This window comes from Leguminivora glycinivorella, chromosome 10 (assembly GCF_023078275.1).
Source record: "Leguminivora glycinivorella isolate SPB_JAAS2020 chromosome 10, LegGlyc_1.1, whole genome shotgun sequence".
In the NCBI taxonomy this organism is placed as follows: Eukaryota; Metazoa; Arthropoda; class Insecta; order Lepidoptera; family Tortricidae; genus Leguminivora; species Leguminivora glycinivorella.
In genome coordinates this window covers 10,184,625-10,202,488 of record NC_062980.1, presented here as the reverse complement: position 1 = coordinate 10,202,488, position 17,864 = coordinate 10,184,625, and the positions used below count along the sequence as shown (strand labels likewise).

At 41.8% G+C, this 17,864-nt stretch overlaps 1 protein-coding gene across 1 annotated transcript in view; it reads left to right on the top strand.

Moving 5' to 3' along the window:
* The window catches only part of LOC125230044 (clustered mitochondria protein homolog), a 39,784-nt gene that overhangs the window by 17,328 nt on the left and 4,592 nt on the right, over positions 1-17,864 (top strand). The window contains exons 2-22 of the mRNA XM_048135025.1: positions 1,746-1,937; positions 2,309-2,958; positions 3,064-3,225; positions 3,798-3,951; positions 4,526-4,659; positions 5,102-5,238; positions 6,636-6,804; positions 7,613-7,673; positions 8,476-8,612; positions 10,529-10,723; positions 11,197-11,413; positions 12,315-12,485; positions 13,024-13,129; positions 13,613-13,995; positions 14,485-14,687; positions 14,805-15,011; positions 15,457-15,681; positions 15,935-16,017; positions 16,198-16,327; positions 17,098-17,370; positions 17,516-17,641. Coding sequence (XP_047990982.1) covers positions 1,746-1,937; positions 2,309-2,958; positions 3,064-3,225; positions 3,798-3,951; positions 4,526-4,659; positions 5,102-5,238; positions 6,636-6,804; positions 7,613-7,673; positions 8,476-8,612; positions 10,529-10,723; positions 11,197-11,413; positions 12,315-12,485; positions 13,024-13,129; positions 13,613-13,995; positions 14,485-14,687; positions 14,805-15,011; positions 15,457-15,681; positions 15,935-16,017; positions 16,198-16,327; positions 17,098-17,370; positions 17,516-17,641 — 4,115 coding nt within the window. The remainder of the gene's footprint in view (positions 1-1,745; positions 1,938-2,308; positions 2,959-3,063; positions 3,226-3,797; positions 3,952-4,525; positions 4,660-5,101; positions 5,239-6,635; positions 6,805-7,612; positions 7,674-8,475; positions 8,613-10,528; positions 10,724-11,196; positions 11,414-12,314; positions 12,486-13,023; positions 13,130-13,612; positions 13,996-14,484; positions 14,688-14,804; positions 15,012-15,456; positions 15,682-15,934; positions 16,018-16,197; positions 16,328-17,097; positions 17,371-17,515; positions 17,642-17,864) is intronic.

Here is a 17,864-nt window from a genome sequence, read left to right as displayed (position 1 = left end):
TAACGCCCAGTAGGTTTACGTCAATTACGACTGACCATAGATAGATAGATATGACATTATTGTCTAATTTGTCTATGATACTTTCATCTCACTACAACTATATTTTTTTTGACACCTTACACAGATCAACTTAGCCCCAAACTAAGCAATGCTTGTACTATGGGTGCTAAGCGACGATATACATACTTAAATAGGTAAATACATGCTTATATACATAGAAAACATCCATGACTCAGGAACAAATATCTGTGCACATCACACAAATAGATGCCCTTTCCGGGATTCGAACCCAGGACCGCGGCTCAGCAGGCAGGGTCACTACCGACTGAGCCAGACCGGTCGTCTGACTCATGCTAAACAAGATACTGTAGGAGCAAGATCAGTCCAAGCAGTCAGTATTTGTGTATTCTGTAGCTAGTGCAATAATACCCGTTCAACCACAGAAAATAAATGAGCATTAGTTGAGAACAGATGCACTACCCTGTCGCGATGCAGACTCGGCGTCGATGGCGTCTATTGTTGGCGGCATCCCGTTGCCGTCTATTATTGACTCGCCGCTGGAGATAGTTGGCGCTGCGCCAGCGGCGACCACGTGCGCTGTCACGGGATCAGGCATGCGCAACACGCCCAATCTCCCTATACATTACCTATTGCTACAAAACTAGTATAAATGTAACTATGAAAACCATAGCAAATACCCTAAATCCCAACGCAATTACGCTGGTTAGAAAGCGCGACTGCTAGCCCGCTATCGAATGCTATTAGAATACTCAAGCGCTTCTACCTTACATATTCTTAAATAAAAAACTTCTCAATCGCTAGCTCGCTAGGATATTTCGGTCTCGAGATCGGAAACAGCTATGTATTTTCGAAGATCACTCTTACACTGGTTTGCTGGCGATGCGCTCTGTTAACGTCGTGAATTGCCCTTGATGTTCCCCCACACCAGGAAGAATAGTAGCTAGCCTAAAAAACCGGCTTCAGTCTTTAAACATATGCGGTATCGAATAGAAATAAACTCTTATAAATATCGCGCCCTAGAATTAGTATGCCGTTTTACAAATAGAATTGAAATATGACAAGTAAGGCACGTTCCTTTAATGAGTTTTATGACCAAATCCTTTGATGTTCGGACGGCTAAAGTTGTCGCCAGTTGTCGTTTAAGTGCGAAGAATGACTTAATTACTACAGTTACTATGACGGGTTGAAATGAAAAGCGCCAACATGCTTTCAAGAAATAGCTATTGCATTTTACTGTTTTAAAAGCGAAGCGTTCTGTGTATAGGTACAGGTACTTCGCGCCTATTTCTATACATTTACACAAAGAAAACTAAATCGTAGTCAATAAAGAGACTGCAACGACTATCTCTGTTACAACGCGAGTTTACGGTAAAGCCGTGTACTCGTAAGCCCCGGGAGCGCTAGGATAAGTCTGCGCCGTGTACTGACTGTACAATAGCATACAAATTTAGTGGTTTATTCTCACAAACAGGGCACGCCTCACTCCCCCCAGTCAACAGTTTATCTCCTGAACTCTCGAACTTATCTATTAATAATATTCTTGCACGACATCATGAATTATAATATTATGTAGGTACATTATGTATGAGGATGTAAGATGTTTTTTTTTTAATACGACCATGTTTTCATGATATGAGAATTATGAGATGCCATGCCATGTTCCAACTGTTCAAGATTCAGCATGCATTCTGAGGAAACTACTAACATAACTATGTCTTCTACAGCCGAGAAGGCGGAGGCCACAAAGATGAAAAAGAACATATCGGTGAAGACTGCAGGGAGCAACGGGCACGCGCGCACGCCTAACGGACGCGCCGACGACGAGGGCGGTGGTAGCGCGCGCGTCTCTTACGCGGCTGCCGCGCGCAAGCCACCATCTCCCGGTACCAACCCGGCACCGTTCCCCATGCCCACAGGTAACTGCCACCTTAGATACGAGAATATATCAGTGAAGACAGCAATAGACAGGCATGGACACTTGACATGCACATAGACGGGGTGCATGTTCTACTACATGCGCCTCCTATACGGTTGCTGTGCGCCATCCTTCTCCGTTACCGACACGGCACCGTGTCTCGTGCCCACAGATATTTTACGTTTGTCTTATAGACTGATAATCAGCTAGTAATGACCTGTATAAAAGGTGTCCCCAAACACATCTTTAAGTAGATTAGTTGAATTGATTTGGCCTTAGTTCAAAAAGATTGCCTGAACAGAATTTGGTTAAGTAAGTAATTTAGGTATGGAATGATTAGGTATGTGACATTAATATTCGTTCTCTTTACAGAAACCACACAAAAACCCAAAAGCAATAACGAAAAGACACAAACGAATTCCAGCAAGTCCAATTCAAAGTTAAACGGGGAAGAACGGATACCTAGCGACAGTGATGTCAAAGACGACAAGCCACGCACCAAAGAGCAAATTGTAAATGGAACAAATAAATCGCACGAGACCATTCTCAATGGCAACGCTAAAAAAGAAAATTCAGATTGTGATATTAGTAGTAGTAGTGATAATGGTAAAGTAGTTTCTAATGGAATTAACAGTGATTCTGACGATTCAAAGTCCAGCAAGTCAGACGAGGGCCATGACATCGTTTTACCGAAGGTATGTCCGAAGAAAAACTCTGAAAGTAGAGTAGCTGATAAGAAAAAAGAGAGCAAAAAGACTAAGGCAGCTGATAAGAGTAATGAGTCTGAAAAGAAAGTGACTGTTATTGTAACAGATAAGAAAGAAGAAGATTCAAAGCCAGCGGAAACGACAGAAAAAGTAAATGGTGAATGTAATAAAGTCGTCAATGGAGATAAAGACAGGGAGTCGACTCCCAGTGAAGACGGTGATGACAAAAAAAGAGATGCTGAGGTTGTTTTCATTCAGGATATGGGATTCACTGTTAAAATTGTTAGCCCTGGAGCGGAACCATTAGATATTCAGGTATACCATCATATTTACAAAAAATATGTTGATTTTAACAAAAATATAGCATGAATTTTCATAATATACTTCATAAATATTGAGTCACTCTATATTTTTTTTTAGGTATTGAGTATGGAGCTGGTGCAAGAAATCCATCAGGTGTTGATGGATCGCGAGGATACTTGTCACAGGACCTGCTTCTCTCTGCAACTCGATGGCGTCACTCTAGATAACTTCGCGGAATTGAAAAATATTGAAGGATTAAAGGAAGGATCAGTTATCAAAGTACGTAACTATAATGTTTGCTTTAGATTCAGTTGTTATTTTTTGGAAAAGAGAATGTCTACTTTTGCATGGCATTAATGATGCTAAAATTTTATTTTTGTTTTGGTTTAAAGTGGTTCTAAGGAGGGTGAGAGAGTGATGGATCTTGTCAATACCCACCTATATTAATACTAGTATGTAGTCCTGTGAAATAGAAATAATCATTAGACCATGGGCCTGTTGCATAACAATTTACAACTTGTATTACAAGTGGAACTCTCTTTCTTATAAAATGAATTGGAGGGGGACTACCGCTTGTAATATGAGTTGTAAATTGTTATGCAATAGGCCCCTGTCTCATATTTATTCAACAGTCGCCTCGAAGTCTCCGATGAACTGGTTCTCCACTAAAAATGGATCTCATGAGATTGTCTTATGTGTTGCATCCTAGCCATATAATCGAAGTGGGGTGTGAGAAGTTTAGGCGGCCGAGTAACGTGGCAACACCATGTCTCTGCCCACTACTTCGTACCTCACTCGTCGAGTGTGAGACCGTGATGTTGGCAGAATATTAAACGGTATTGTGTTTCCAGGTGGTAGAAGAGCCGTACACGATGCGAGAGGCTCGCATCCACGTGCGTCACGTGCGCGACCTGCTCAAGTCGATAGATTACACCGACGCCTACGCTGGGCAGGAGTGCAGCTCGCTCGCCTTCCTCAATGTTATTACACAGGGCGATATTCTTGGTAAGAATCTACACTATTGGTGGTACACCACGTGTGTGACAGACAACTCTTGGGCCCAGTTGCACCTACCACATTTAACAGATCGATTAACGTCAAACAGCAGAGAATGATGAAAAATACCGTACAATAAAATCTAGCAAACGCTGTTACGGTAGCAGATGAGGAGAGATTGGTGCAATGAGGAGACACACTGACATTTTATCCAGAAAGGCGGCGTCTGTGCAAGTGTCTAGGCATATCATTGTCATTCATATGTGTGAGAGAGAAAAAACATATCTTCTCGCTCTTATGTATGGACTAATAGGGTGGCGCCATCTGTCATAACCTTTGAGTGTGCCTCCTCATTGACCCTAAAACTTCTTTGTAGCTCTCAACAGAAAGAAGAGTGTGGCGTTTTAGCTAGCATCAGACAAACGGATCTAAATGCGATATTTTCAAGTAAAAAATTTAGATGCAATGTAACTTTTTCTTGTCATACCCATTGCAGATACATCTGAACTGTCTGAAGTCAAAATCGAAGTATTTTTATGTTTATAAAATAACTCATGTACTATGTCTTCCTTTTTTCATCCAGAAAAGAAGAAGTCTCGCCCAGAAAGCGTGGATTGCACGCCGCCCGACTACATCATGCCTGGCAGTACAGAGCGGCCATTATTGCCCTTGCATCCGGGGCTGACCAAGGAGAACAAAGCTCCCCAATGTTTGAAGGTATTTCCTTTACAACTACTTGTTTCGCGAGAAAACAACAGTTATTCATATATGTCATTTAATTGGGCGCCATTTGTAACAAATAATTAAGGTGAGCCTGGGATACCAGAACACATTTTGTCGTGAAGATGACAACCAAAAGTCACTTCAACCAGAGGCAGTGGTCAGACGCTGTTCGCTTCGGCCGAACTCGCATTAAAACTACTAGGTCACTGCGGTACCTGTCTGCCCCAAATTCTCAGGCGTTCGTAGGCACCAAAGAGAAACATCATACATCATACTACAGAGTGGAAAAGTAGATACGTACAAAAAACAGTCGTCCTCTTTCCTCTTAATGTGTTTTGGTTGTCAACTGACTGATGATACCTATTTGAGCCCTTCGACGCATTTGGAAAAAAAACCTAATGTGTACCAACGTCACCATTAATTGTTTCTTTGGCAGGTGCTGACGACATCGGGCTGGAACCCGCCGCCGGGCCCGCGCAAGATGTGCGGCGACCTGCTGTACCTTCACGTCGTCACTCTAGAGGACCGCCACTTCCACATCACGGCGTGCCCTCGCGGATTCTACCTCAACCAGTTAGTAGCGATCCTTTTCTAACTTGTGCGTGTTAGCAATTTCATACTTAGGCGTGTATCGGGCTGGAATCAGCCGCCGGGGCCGCGCAAAATTTGCGGCTACCTGATTAATCTTTTTAGTGACCTACACGTCGTCACTCACATTACGGCGTGCCCTCGCGGTTTCTACCTCAACCAGTCAGTAGTGCTATCCTTTTCTAACTTTAGATGTTGATTCCGCACTGAGGCATGTAATTCGCCCTACATGGAATTTTTGTCGTCGTCAACCAACGTAAAGTCTATAAATATCGTTTGTAAATTGATGCCCTTATTTTGAGGAATCACTCGTCATAATCATTTTTTATTGTGTTGGAGATAAATACGGCATTCAAATGTGAGGAAACCACGCTCCGTTCAACGTCTGCGGCATTGTTATTTCTTTTGCATATGAATCTATAATATTGTACTGATAATAGATGTTTTTTAACTTTACGCCTTACTTATTATTTTCGTTTTTAGGGTTCCGTAGTCAACTAGGAACCCTTATAGTTTCGCCATGTCTGTCTGTCCGTCCGTCCGTCCGTCCGTCCGTCCGTCCGTCCGCGGATAATCTCAGTAACCGTTAGCACTAGAAAGCTGAAATTTGGTACCAATATGTATATCAATCACGCCGACAAAGTGCAAAAATAAAAAATGGAAAAAAATGTTTTATTAGGGTACCCCCCCTACATGTAAAGTGGGGGCTGATATTTTTTTTCATTCCAACCCCAATGTGTGATATATTGTTGGATAGGTATTTAAAAATGAATAAGGGTTTACTAAGAACGTTTTTTGATAATATTATTATTTTCGGAAATAATCGCTCCTAAAGGAAAAAAAAGTGCGTCCCCCTCTAACTTTTGAACCATATGGTTAAAAAATATGAAAAAAATCACAAAAGTAGAACTTTATAAAGACTTTCTAGGAAAATTGTTTTGAACTTGATAGGTTCAGTAGTTTTTGAGAAAAATACGGAAAACTACGGAACCCTACACTGAGCGTGGCCCGACACGCTCTTGGCCGGTTTTTTTTAATTATTTGGCACGTTTATATTCCACTCCAAATTTAGACTATTATCCGTGATAACGATAGTGGTATACTACCTTTGTACTATGGAATATTGTCATAGTTTGTCGTAAGCTGACTCGTAGGTGCTATCATAAAAAATATATGATACGTAATAGTGATAAGAATTTATTTGCCATGCGTTACATGCGTAGTTAACATTTTTTCATATCTCAAATAGGTCAAAGCCGCTTAATGTGATAACTCATGAGATGTCCTAACACCCCTTTTCGTTTTTAGCGTTGGGTTTAGGAACACCCGGTAGATACACCGTTTTCGTGATCGACATTATCTGATGTAACTTTTTCCTTCAGGTCCACCGAAGAAGTGTTCAACCCCCGTCCCTCTACCCCGTCCCTGCTGTGCCACTCTCTCATCGAACTATTGAGCATCGTGTCTCCCGCGTTCAAGCGAAATTTCGCTCTAGTGCAGAAGAAACGCATGCAGAAACACCCCTTCGAGAGGGTCGCGACGCCTTACCAGGTAACATTGAGTGAAATGTTGAACCCCCGTCACTGTTGTATCCCTGATCGAGCTGCTGAGCATTGTATACCCCGCGTTTAAGCGCAACTTCGCTCTGGTGCAGAAGAAGCGTATGCAGAAACACCCCTTCGAGAGGGTCGCGACGCCTTACCAGGAAACATTGAGTGAACTGTTCAAACTTCCTTGCAAATACCTTGCGTTCAAATGTCCATTGCTTTCCCTAATATTCGAATACGTGTGCGTGTGCTATTCCGTCTCTCGCTACCTAAATGGAAAGTACCACATTTAATCATATCATATCTACAAACAGGAACACACTTTTCGCTTACATTATGGGTGTGCTCGTTTATCTTTATTAGATAGCAATGTAATTGCAACACCTAAGGATAAAGTTTTAGGTGTTATTCAAAGAAAACAATGTTAGGTGCTTTTATTGGTTTATTGACTTGTAAAAAGCTTTTAGCATTTCACGGTCCTTTATTACATTTTGCACCACAAGGTTTTATTGAAATTGAATGCGTAATTATCGTCACAAAAGTGACAGTGAAAGAAGAAAAGTTAATTCTCAAAATTTAGCTACTTAATTGGACACACTTTTTCTGAAAATTCCTATCTAATTCAATAAACTAGCAGCACCAAGGTTACCAATACAACCACTAATGACATTTTACAATCCTCAAAGCCACTATTCTTATCAGCTATTGCTATGCGATAGCGCGGACATCAATAAAACACTAAAGAACAGTGGTCTTCAGCATTGTATTTCAACAGTGCAATGACACGCATCTGATCCGTCTTATCTTTGCAGGTATATCAATGGGCGTCGCCTGTGCTGGACCACACAGTCGATGCGATTCGCGCCGAGGACAGTAAGTACACATTAATACCTACTACGCATATTTGTAAGGGCATAACATACACTGTTGGTCAAGTGCTGTTACGAGTGAACTGAGCGACTGAGTGGTTGAAATATACCTATGTATGTGTTGATACCTCATGCACTTAATTTGTAAGGATATAAGGTACACTGTTGGTCAAATTTAATGTTGTTACTGAGTGACAGAGTGGTTTAATTATGCGTGTCAATTATAATGTATTGCAACATGATACTTGATTACGTCATTTACCGGTGGGATTAATAACTCAACTAATGCATCACAGTAAGAATTGAATAAATTTAATCACAAGCACAGGCTTAGACAGAGAAAAAAGGCTTTTGTATGCAAATAATTATGTAATTTGCAATTGAGAAATCTATTTACGTATAGCATATAGGTATTTAAGAATTTTCTAGCTCGTGACTTTCCATATTATGGTTATTATTTAAATGTTAATTAAATAGTGAACAAAGTTGTTGTGTGGTTTGATGATTCCATCTTTGGTAATTTCCCTAAACTATTACTTTGTTATTTTACATTTCAGTAAATTTTCCTAATTGGTCTTTATTTAAAACCACGTCGGTGTTAATATTAATTGAAACTGCGTAATAAATATATCCTGATTCAGACAAACACTTAATGCAGAAACTGAAATTCTCGCTAAATTGATTATTTGTAAAATAAACGAGTTATCTCAAATGTCAATCTAATATCATTACTTTACTTTTGCATCATGGAATGAGCTAGCGGTAATTATATTCGTCTGATTTGTAATACCAATTATCTTCCACAGCATTTTCATCAAAGCTCGGCTATGAAGAGCACATCCCGGGACAGACCCGCGATTGGAATGAGGAGCTTCAGACCACCCGCGAATTGCCTCGCGGTACCCTTCCTGAGCGACTACTTCGCGAGAGGGCTATTTTTAAGGTAACACACACATAATAGTATATTTTATTACTTAAAAAAAAACTGGTTTATTGTTCAATACTCTTGCTAGTCTAGTTAATTCAAACTAGAAAAACAAAAAAGAGAAATCAGAATCGTAGATTAGGTATAAATATAAGCTGCAATGTGTTCAGCTCCAGTGATTTTGACTTCTACAGAAGGGGGATTCTACCGTCACGGGTGGGACACTTGTACGTAATTCTTTAGTATGTGCGACTTATTTATGCAAACTCTGTTAATGACACACATATTAGTTTACATAGAAAACAACAAATTACTTGACGTACTTTCATATTTATAAAAAACCACAATACATTTTTGCAACGGGTGGGACAAAAAATGGACATCCTTGATACACATGAATCGTATAAATGAAAACTCTGCTATTTGATATTACTTTTTAATACATATTAAAATTAAATTTTTAGTCAACAAACTAAACATATCATATGAAAACAAAAATTGACATATTATTTAGTATTTTTTTTATAAAAAATAAATAAAGTGTGTCACGGGTGGGACTACCATTGTCACGGGTGGGACACGTACGTTTTATTAGGCAAAATGAGCGGCTTATAAGTTTTTTTTTGTCGATATTGATGCTAAAGTTTCATAATCAGAGTCACTCCAACTGCTCAAGTCTGTATCGGAGTATATATTTGAAACTCTGAGCTTGAAAGCTTTGCACCTTTTCAGATCCGAATCAGCAGTAGTGCCCACTAATAAATCTTCGTTGTTATAGCCTTTAAAAAAGTGCTGCGACTGTATTTTATCAATACCAGTGGCGAGTTCCCATCTACAATCTAGGATTCTCCTGTTAGTCTCGATTTCTTCTTCTGACAGATGTAAGATGTTGATGTTTTTAACGGTCTTACACGCTGCAGCCACTAAATCTTCAGCGTTGTTTATTTCAACTTTCCGCTGCTTAACTTGGCTCCAGACAGCTCTTTTTACTATTGCACCTACCCCATCCACGGCTCCTTTGCCATGGGATGTAGCAAAAAAGTACCAGGATCCAATAATACCAAAATAATGTAACACAAATTGTTGAAATACAAGCTGTTTCTTTATAAAAAAACGGTTAATAACACGTGAAATAGTTGTAAATTGCACAAACACGTTCTTAAATCAGTACTTATGCTTAAGTAAACCCACCTTATAAAACCGTCCCACCCGTGACGAAACAATTGTCACGGGTGGGACCGATTTCAACAGCTAATAGATTCCAATTTTATTGACAGAAATTTGATATCAGTATACATAAAGTTTTATTTTGTTACACTAGAACTAATTTATAAGTTTCAAACATAACCTCAAAGTCAGTCATTGAAAAACAAAACTTATGTATGTTTTCGTAACGGGTGGGACCACTTGGTTATTGGTTTTATTCATTTTTATTTTACAACAAAATTACTTACGTTTATCAAAATCCGCCAGCACGTATTGATTAGTAATTAAAATCAACGTAATTTTAATGACAATAACCGCGGCAAAGTTTAAAAAAAAACTGATGCCACAGTGTTGTCAATATGAAAAAAAAGTACCATAAATACGTAAGGTTCATTAATCAATGTTTGCACGTTTTTAAAAAAAATAAAAATATGAGTATACTTTTTATTTTTACGGAAGTTTGAAATTCGAAGTATTTTTTATCGATAAATATATTAGTTGATGGTTTACGAAATACTATTAAAATAAACTTCAAGGTTTACTTTTCTGTAGAATCCCCCAGAAACTATAAAGTATCACTTAAAATTGCTCAAGTAAGCCTTTCTAAATGGGTCTTTTTTTAGTTATCCAATTTTTGGGCGAGCTTTATGATTTAAAACTCGAGTCGGCTAACATAATGCAGGTGTGGTCTGTATGTAGATGTCTTCTGATTCTTATTTATTCACCAGGTTCACAGCGACTTTGTGGCGGCGGCGACCCGCGGCGCCATGGCCGTGGTTGACGGAAACGTGATGGCCATCAACCCTGGCGAAGAACCCAAAATGCAGATGTTCATTTGGAACAACATCTTCTTCTCGCTTGGATTCGATGTTCGCGACCACTACAAGGATTTAGGAGGAGATGCGGCCGCTTTTGTAGCTCCGGTAAGTTATAAAACAATTTATGTTTGATAGATTGAATCTCAAAGTAGTGTGCCAGTGGTGATAGAGAGATCTAGCGAAGAGGTTGATATGAAACAACATTTTCAATTCGCTGGGCTTTGATGTTCGTGACCATTACAAGGACTTAGATGGCGACGCAGCCGCTTTCGTAGCTCCGGCAAGTAAAAGCAAAATCAACTTTCAGTATATTAAGTGCCAAAGTAGCCTAGCCATGTGACATAACGTGATGGCCATCAACACCGATTAACAGCCCAAAATACAGATGCTTAGCTCTATCTTAAATTTGACTCATTGAAATCCCATTGAAATAAGTATTATTGCAAATAGGGATCGTTTTTGGAAGTCAGCTAAATCACAGCTATATTAAGGCAGACTCGCTCTGAAATTCAATTATGTTCAATCCACAATTTTATTATTATTTTGAACTAATTAACCAATTAATCATTGTCTTGCAGCGCAACGACCTCCAAGGAGTCCGCGTCTACAGCGCAGTCGACACCCCCGGCCTGCACACACTCGGCACCGTCGTGGTCGACTATCGCGGCTACCGCGTCACCGCGCAGTCCATCATCCCCGGCATCCTCGAGAAAGAGCAGGAACAGAGCGTGGTCTACGGGAGCATCGACTTCGGGACAACTGTTCTGTCGCACCCCAAGTATATGGAGCTGGTGAGTGACGTCTCAAAACAGTGGCCTACTAACGCAGCTACCGCGTCACCGCACAGTCCATCTTCCCCGGCATCCTCGAGAAAGAGCAGGAACAGAGCGTGGTCTACGGCAGCATCGACTTCGGGACAACTGTTCTGTCGCACCCCAAGTATATGGAGCTGGTGAGTGACGTCTCAAAACAGTGGCCTACTAACGCAGCTACCGCGTCACCGCACAGTCCATCATCCCCGGCATCCTAGAGAAAGAGCAGGAACAGAGCGTGGTCTACGGGAGCAACTTCGGGAGCAGGAGCTGGTGAGTGAGCGTGGTCTACGCGGAGTCCATCATCGACATCCTAGAGAAAGAGCAGGACAACATCGACTTCTGTCGCACCCCAAGTATATGGAGCTGGTGAGTGACGTCTCAAAACAGTGGCCTACTAACGCAGCTACCGCGTCACCGCACAGTCCATCTTCCCCGGCATCCTCGAGAAAGCAGGAACAGAGCGTGGTCTATAGCAGCATCGACTTTGGGACAACTGTTCTGTCGCACCCCAAGTATATGGAGCTGCTGAGTGACGTCTCAAAACAGTGGCCTACTAACGCAGCTACTGCGTCACCGCGCAGTCTATCATCCCCGGCATCCTAGAGAAAGAGCAGGTACAGAGCGTGGTCTACGGGAGCATCGACTTCGGGACAACTGTTCTGTCGCACCCCAAGTATATGTAGCTGGTGAGTGACGTCACAGCACCCCGGTTGCACACATTCGGCTACCGCGCGCTCTGTGTCTAACACGTGATAACAGAATTTCCTGTGCGTGCATAGAAAGGTTAGATCAAAGTTAAATCATTTTTCTTACAACATTACCGATCTACTTTTCTTGCCACAACAATCACATAACAGATTTATTTTTTCTGTACAGCTCAGCAAAGGCCGGTCAGCAGCTGAAGATAATGCCTCACTCCGTAACCAGCGCCAACGGCGAGACGGTGGAACTGTGCTCGAGCGTGGAGTGCAAGGGCATCATCGGCAACGACGGCCGCCACTACATCCTTGACTTGCTACGCACCTTCCCGCCCGACGTCAACTTCTTACAGCGTACGTATTCACTTCATAAGGTTATGTTTGCAAGTCAAGGTCAACAGCTGAAGATAATGCCCCACTCCGTAACCAGCGCCTTTTGGTTGGTTAAAATGGCGAGCAAACATTTCAAGTTCGTTGAATCCGTTTCAGATAAGGTACAGCGGGGCAAATCTTAACAGGGGGGCAATTTTAACTGATCCATTTTTTCCATGATTACAATATGATGTTCGACATTTGTCCACTGAACACGCCTACCATATATAACCGGTGGGCACTCAATTTAATAATGCAAACATTGTAAAACATGGAAAAAATGGACCACTTACATTTGCCCCGCTGTACCTTAATGTGAATGTGTTTTTTGTTTTACCTCTGATTAACGCTGACCAACAGGTCTTTCGTGTTCTGAAAGTTTATTCGTGAACTTTCTGTCAAGGCAAGGAACTAGTAATGGCCAATTCGACTTTTCTGTTAATTTACATACACTTAAATAAAAATACGATGATCGATAATTATTTCTTACGTCTATCTAAATGCGACGTTTCTTTTTCAGTTGAAGACGACGAGCTGAGAGAGGACATCAAAGCTATGGGCTTCCCTATTATCCACAAGCACAAGTTGTGTTGCCTCAGGCAGGAATTAGTTGATAGTTTCGTTGAGTAAGTATACTTTACATTTAAACATGTTTTTTTTCTTATCCTTTATGATTATGATTGGTTATCTCGTATGCCGGAACGTGGATCCGTGTTCGTAGGTATTGAACTCTAATTTTCACGTTCGCCCATACAGCAGCGGCAGATTATTTAAACGGTCGATGAAATTCTTGTAAATAAACTATTATAGTTGAAAAATATATTCTATTGGTCCCTTTTTGTTTGGTGCCAAACTATATTTAGCATTGATCAAAAAACTTTTTAAAACTCTCTATAAGACATTTGAGCTTATTGTTTACTCGTTTTCTGGTATGCAAACTTGGAATGGAGATTAGTAGTAGTAGTAGTAAAACACTTTATTGTACCAGAAAATAATACAACGCACAAGAAAAAGAGCTCATCACTAGTACAAAGGCGAACTTATCCCTTTAAGAGATCTTAAGAGATTTATAGGATTGTGTATATTTAACATTATTTCATTTTTCCCAGGGCCCGTTACTTCATGTTTATCCGCTACGCAGCATTCCACCTGCAACAGCTTAGCGCCAAACGCCAGCGCGACTCCGGCGACGCCAAACCGATCGAACCCAGCAAAGAGCCAGAAGAGCTCATGGAAAAAGAACCCAAGGAAAAAGAGCCGGAGAAGCGCGATAAAAAGAGCCAGGAGAAAGAAGCCAAAAAGAAGGATAAGAAGGAAAAAGAAAGTGCCAAAAAGGAAGAGGTTAAGGTTGAAAAAGACAGTGAGAAGTCTAAGGAGGATGATTTGTTGTTGAATGAGAACTATTCGGATATTGATACTGATGTCGCCAAGAAGATTGTGGAAAGTATTACGGATTCCATCTGCGGTGATAAGGATAAGGAAGAGAGTGACAGTAAGTTTGTTATTCTGATTTTTTGGCTGTTTCGAGTTTATTTTAGACACCCTAGTAGAAGAAATACGTGTAAAACTATTAATTTTACTCCCTACTACACCATCATTGTGATCTACTTTGATTTCATAATATTTGATTCTCGCAAATGTGCGTTTGTGATTAACATCGCATTAAACGCACGCGTGTGACCAATCTATTCTTGCGTTAAATACTTATTGCCTTATTCATAAACGTACACTAAAGTTATCAAGATAAAGTTCATTTGTCCTTTTCTATCTCACCAAATACGTCAGAAAGGGACAAACGAACTTTATCGGCTTGATAACTTTAGTGTACGTTTATGAATAAGGGGGTTAGTCGTTGACCAGTCACATACATCAGATGCAATATAGTTTAACTATTTTAATACAGTGTAAAGAAGGTATCTTTTAGACCCATCAAAGACACCAAGAAATAAAGTGATTTTTATTGTATTTTTTGTCATTTCAGCTGGCGGACGCTCCCGCGCGGTAGTCGCAGCCGCAGCTCGCGCCGTATCCTCACTCAAAGAATCAGAGTTCGACGTTCGCTTCAACCCCGACGTGTACTCAGCCGGCATCAAGCACGCCGCGCCGCCCGGGTCTTTGGCACGTCAGCGCCATCTTGTGAAAGAGGCTGCTGCCTTCTTGCTCACTACACAGATTCCCGCCTTCGTGAGTAGATACCACTGTTTACAATAGCAGCTAACGCAGTGTCTAGATTTAGAAGCAGCGACACCCTTGAGAGCACCTACTTTTTCAGCAGTAACAATAAATATATGTATTTTGCAGGTTCGCGAATGTCTGGAGCAACAGGCTGCGCCCATGGACGGCGCGGGTCTAGCGGAGGCGCTGCACGCGCGCGGTATCAACGTGCGCTACCTAGGCCGAGTCGCCGCCGCGCTCAAGCCCATCGCCTCCCTGCAGTACCTGCACGCCATCGCCGTCGGCGAGCTCGTATTGCGCGCGGCCAAGCATCTCTACACTGCATACCTACAGGTAACCGGATGTAATAGCGGAGTACCGAGCCGAAAGATCGCGCTCTTCCTCATCGCCTCGTCGTCGCGTCGACGTCATAAAAAATGCTGCGGTTCTTTTATTTGACCCGATCGAGTCTATCGATCGCGTGGATTATTTCATTTCAAAAAAAAAGCTGAAATTTGGTACCAAAAAGACAAAAAGATAAAAAAGAATGTTATTCATGAGGGTCACAAACCCTTTATGTAAAGTGGGGGCTGATACTATTTTTTTCATTCCAACCCCAACGTGTGATATATTGTTGGATAGGTATTTAAAAATGAATACGGGTTTATTAAGATCGTTTTTTGATAATATTAATTACGGAAAACTACGGAACCCTACACTGAGCGTGGCCCGACACTTGGCCGGTTATTTTTTCTGTGACTTGTACTTTTGACAATTGACACACGTATCATATTTCCAGGGTTGCGAACCGATGTGCATCGGGTCCGGCGTGGCGCACTTCCTGAACTGCCTGCTGGGCGCGTGCGCGGCGCCGGGCGTGTCGGGCGGCTCGGCGCCGGCGCCGGCGCGAGGGCGCGGCGGGCGCGGCCGCCGCCCGCGCCGCCCCGCCCCGTCCGGCCCGCTGCCGGAGTGGCAGCACCTCACCCCGAAGGCGCTCTTCTCGCAGATCAAACAGGAGCTCAAGGTGAGCTCCGCACTCTGTCCGCTGTATCCGTTCGATAGATCGAGCTACCGGCTTTGTGTTCCACGCCGTAGGAGACGTTAGCGTCTGCTCGCGTGACGTCCGCCCCCGTGTGTCAGAATCTTACGCTAAAGTTTTTACCGTTATACTTAGACACGGACCCGCCTCTAAGAACGGCGTAGTGCGAATAAGATAGTAAAATGAATCAGACGACTAATATTTCTAAAAGCATATAAACACATACATTTGATTCCAGGCGTATTGGGGCTATGAGTTAGCGGCCGATAACATGGACAATGTTATCGAAAAACACGGCCTACAAAAAATATCACTTCTCAGGTTAGTATCACACAAATATTTCTAGCGTTTCAACATGAATTTCAACGAGTGCGTTTTCTATCAATTCGTATTTCGTATGTCTCGATTATTAATCATGTTCTTTTGGAACTGTCATATGGCAAGTTGTCGTTAGTGGAGCATCAAATCTACTATTAACCTTACATCTTGTATTTTTTACAGGTCCTTCGCATTGAAAGTAGGACTCCAAATCATGCTGCGAGAGTATGACTTCGACAGCAAGAACAAGGCCACTTTCTCCAGCGCGGACATTATGAACATCTTCCCCGTTGTCAAACATATCAATCCTAGGGTAAGTATCATTTTATCAACTTTTAAATATGTAAACTACGAGTAGGTACCCAAAAACTAAACTCTTGAAATCTACAGATGCGATATTGTGTTAGATATGTTAATCAAAATCGAATTCTAAATTTAAAACTGATGTACGTTTATAAGGTCCGACCGAGAGCGATATTTTTGTCTCGGCCGAGAACGAGACCGAGATTCAATTTGATTCTCGGCCGAGACCGAGACCGAGAATTTATAAAACAGCGAAAAACATACAATTTTTGCAAAAAATGTTTTCATAACCGAAATTCGCCTATTAATCAGGAATCCAGGAGCATGTCGGGCCGTGTTTAGTGTTTGGTTCCGTAACTACCCAAACCTACCGCACCCCTTACCCATCTACCGTAGCAAAATAGACTACATCAGTGATAAACAAGTATACGGCTCGCCTGATGGTAAGCAGGCGCCATAGCTTATAGAGAAATATCGATAAACAACCTACCAAAATCACTAAAATCGGGATACCAAACGGACGATGTAACAAAGGGTAGCTAAAAACCGATTGGACGCGAGTGCGCAATAAATTCAAAATCTGAGTCTCGGTTTCACCGAGAATCTCGGCCCATTTTGGCCGAGAGCCGAGACCGAGTTCTCGGCCCGATTTTCGGCCGAGAATGCCGAGACCGAGACCGAGACCGAGATCTCGGTCGGACCTTACACATTTACACTCCCGCCCTCCGGGCACTCTGCGGGTTAAAAACTGAATCATAAGTTTTATCTTTTTTTTTTCAGGCATCAGACGCCTACAATTTCTACACCACGGGCCAAAACAAAATCCAAGCCGGCTCTGTATCAGAGGGCCACGAACTGATTGCCGAAGCTCTCAATCTGCTCAACAACGTCTATGGAGCTATGCACGGAGAAATAGCTCAGTGCTTGAGGATGGTCGCTAGGCTATGCTATGTGACGGGCGAACATAGGGACGCGATGGCCTATCAGCAGAAAGCCGTGCTTATGTCGGAGAGGGTCAACGGCATTGATCATCCTTACACTATTACTGAATATGTAAGTATGTTAGGATCATAATAGTAGCACCGGCAGTTTTCTTAACCATATAATGACGATGATATATTTCAAAATGATAGATGCATTTTACGTTAGTCTTTGTTAACTTGATATTTGTAATTTCAACGATTAATTATTTTTTCAGTCGCACCTGGCGCTATACTGCTTCGCCAACGGGCAAGTGAGCACGGCTCTCAAGCTCCTCTACCGAGCCCGCTACCTGGCGCTGCTTGTTTGTGGCGAGAACCATCCAGAGATGGCGCTACTCGATGTAAGTACATTGGCAGGGTCGCCATGTGATGTCTAGTAGAATGCATAGCTGTTTAAGCATTCATCCTAAACTATCATGAATACATGATAAGATTGATAAGCCTATCATGTAAACAAACGTGATATCAAGTTGCGATTCTAATAATAACATTTATAGCCAATCGATCGTAATGTTTAATGTTTTTGAGGTGATCTGTGCCAGTATTTCACATCACTAAATCTAC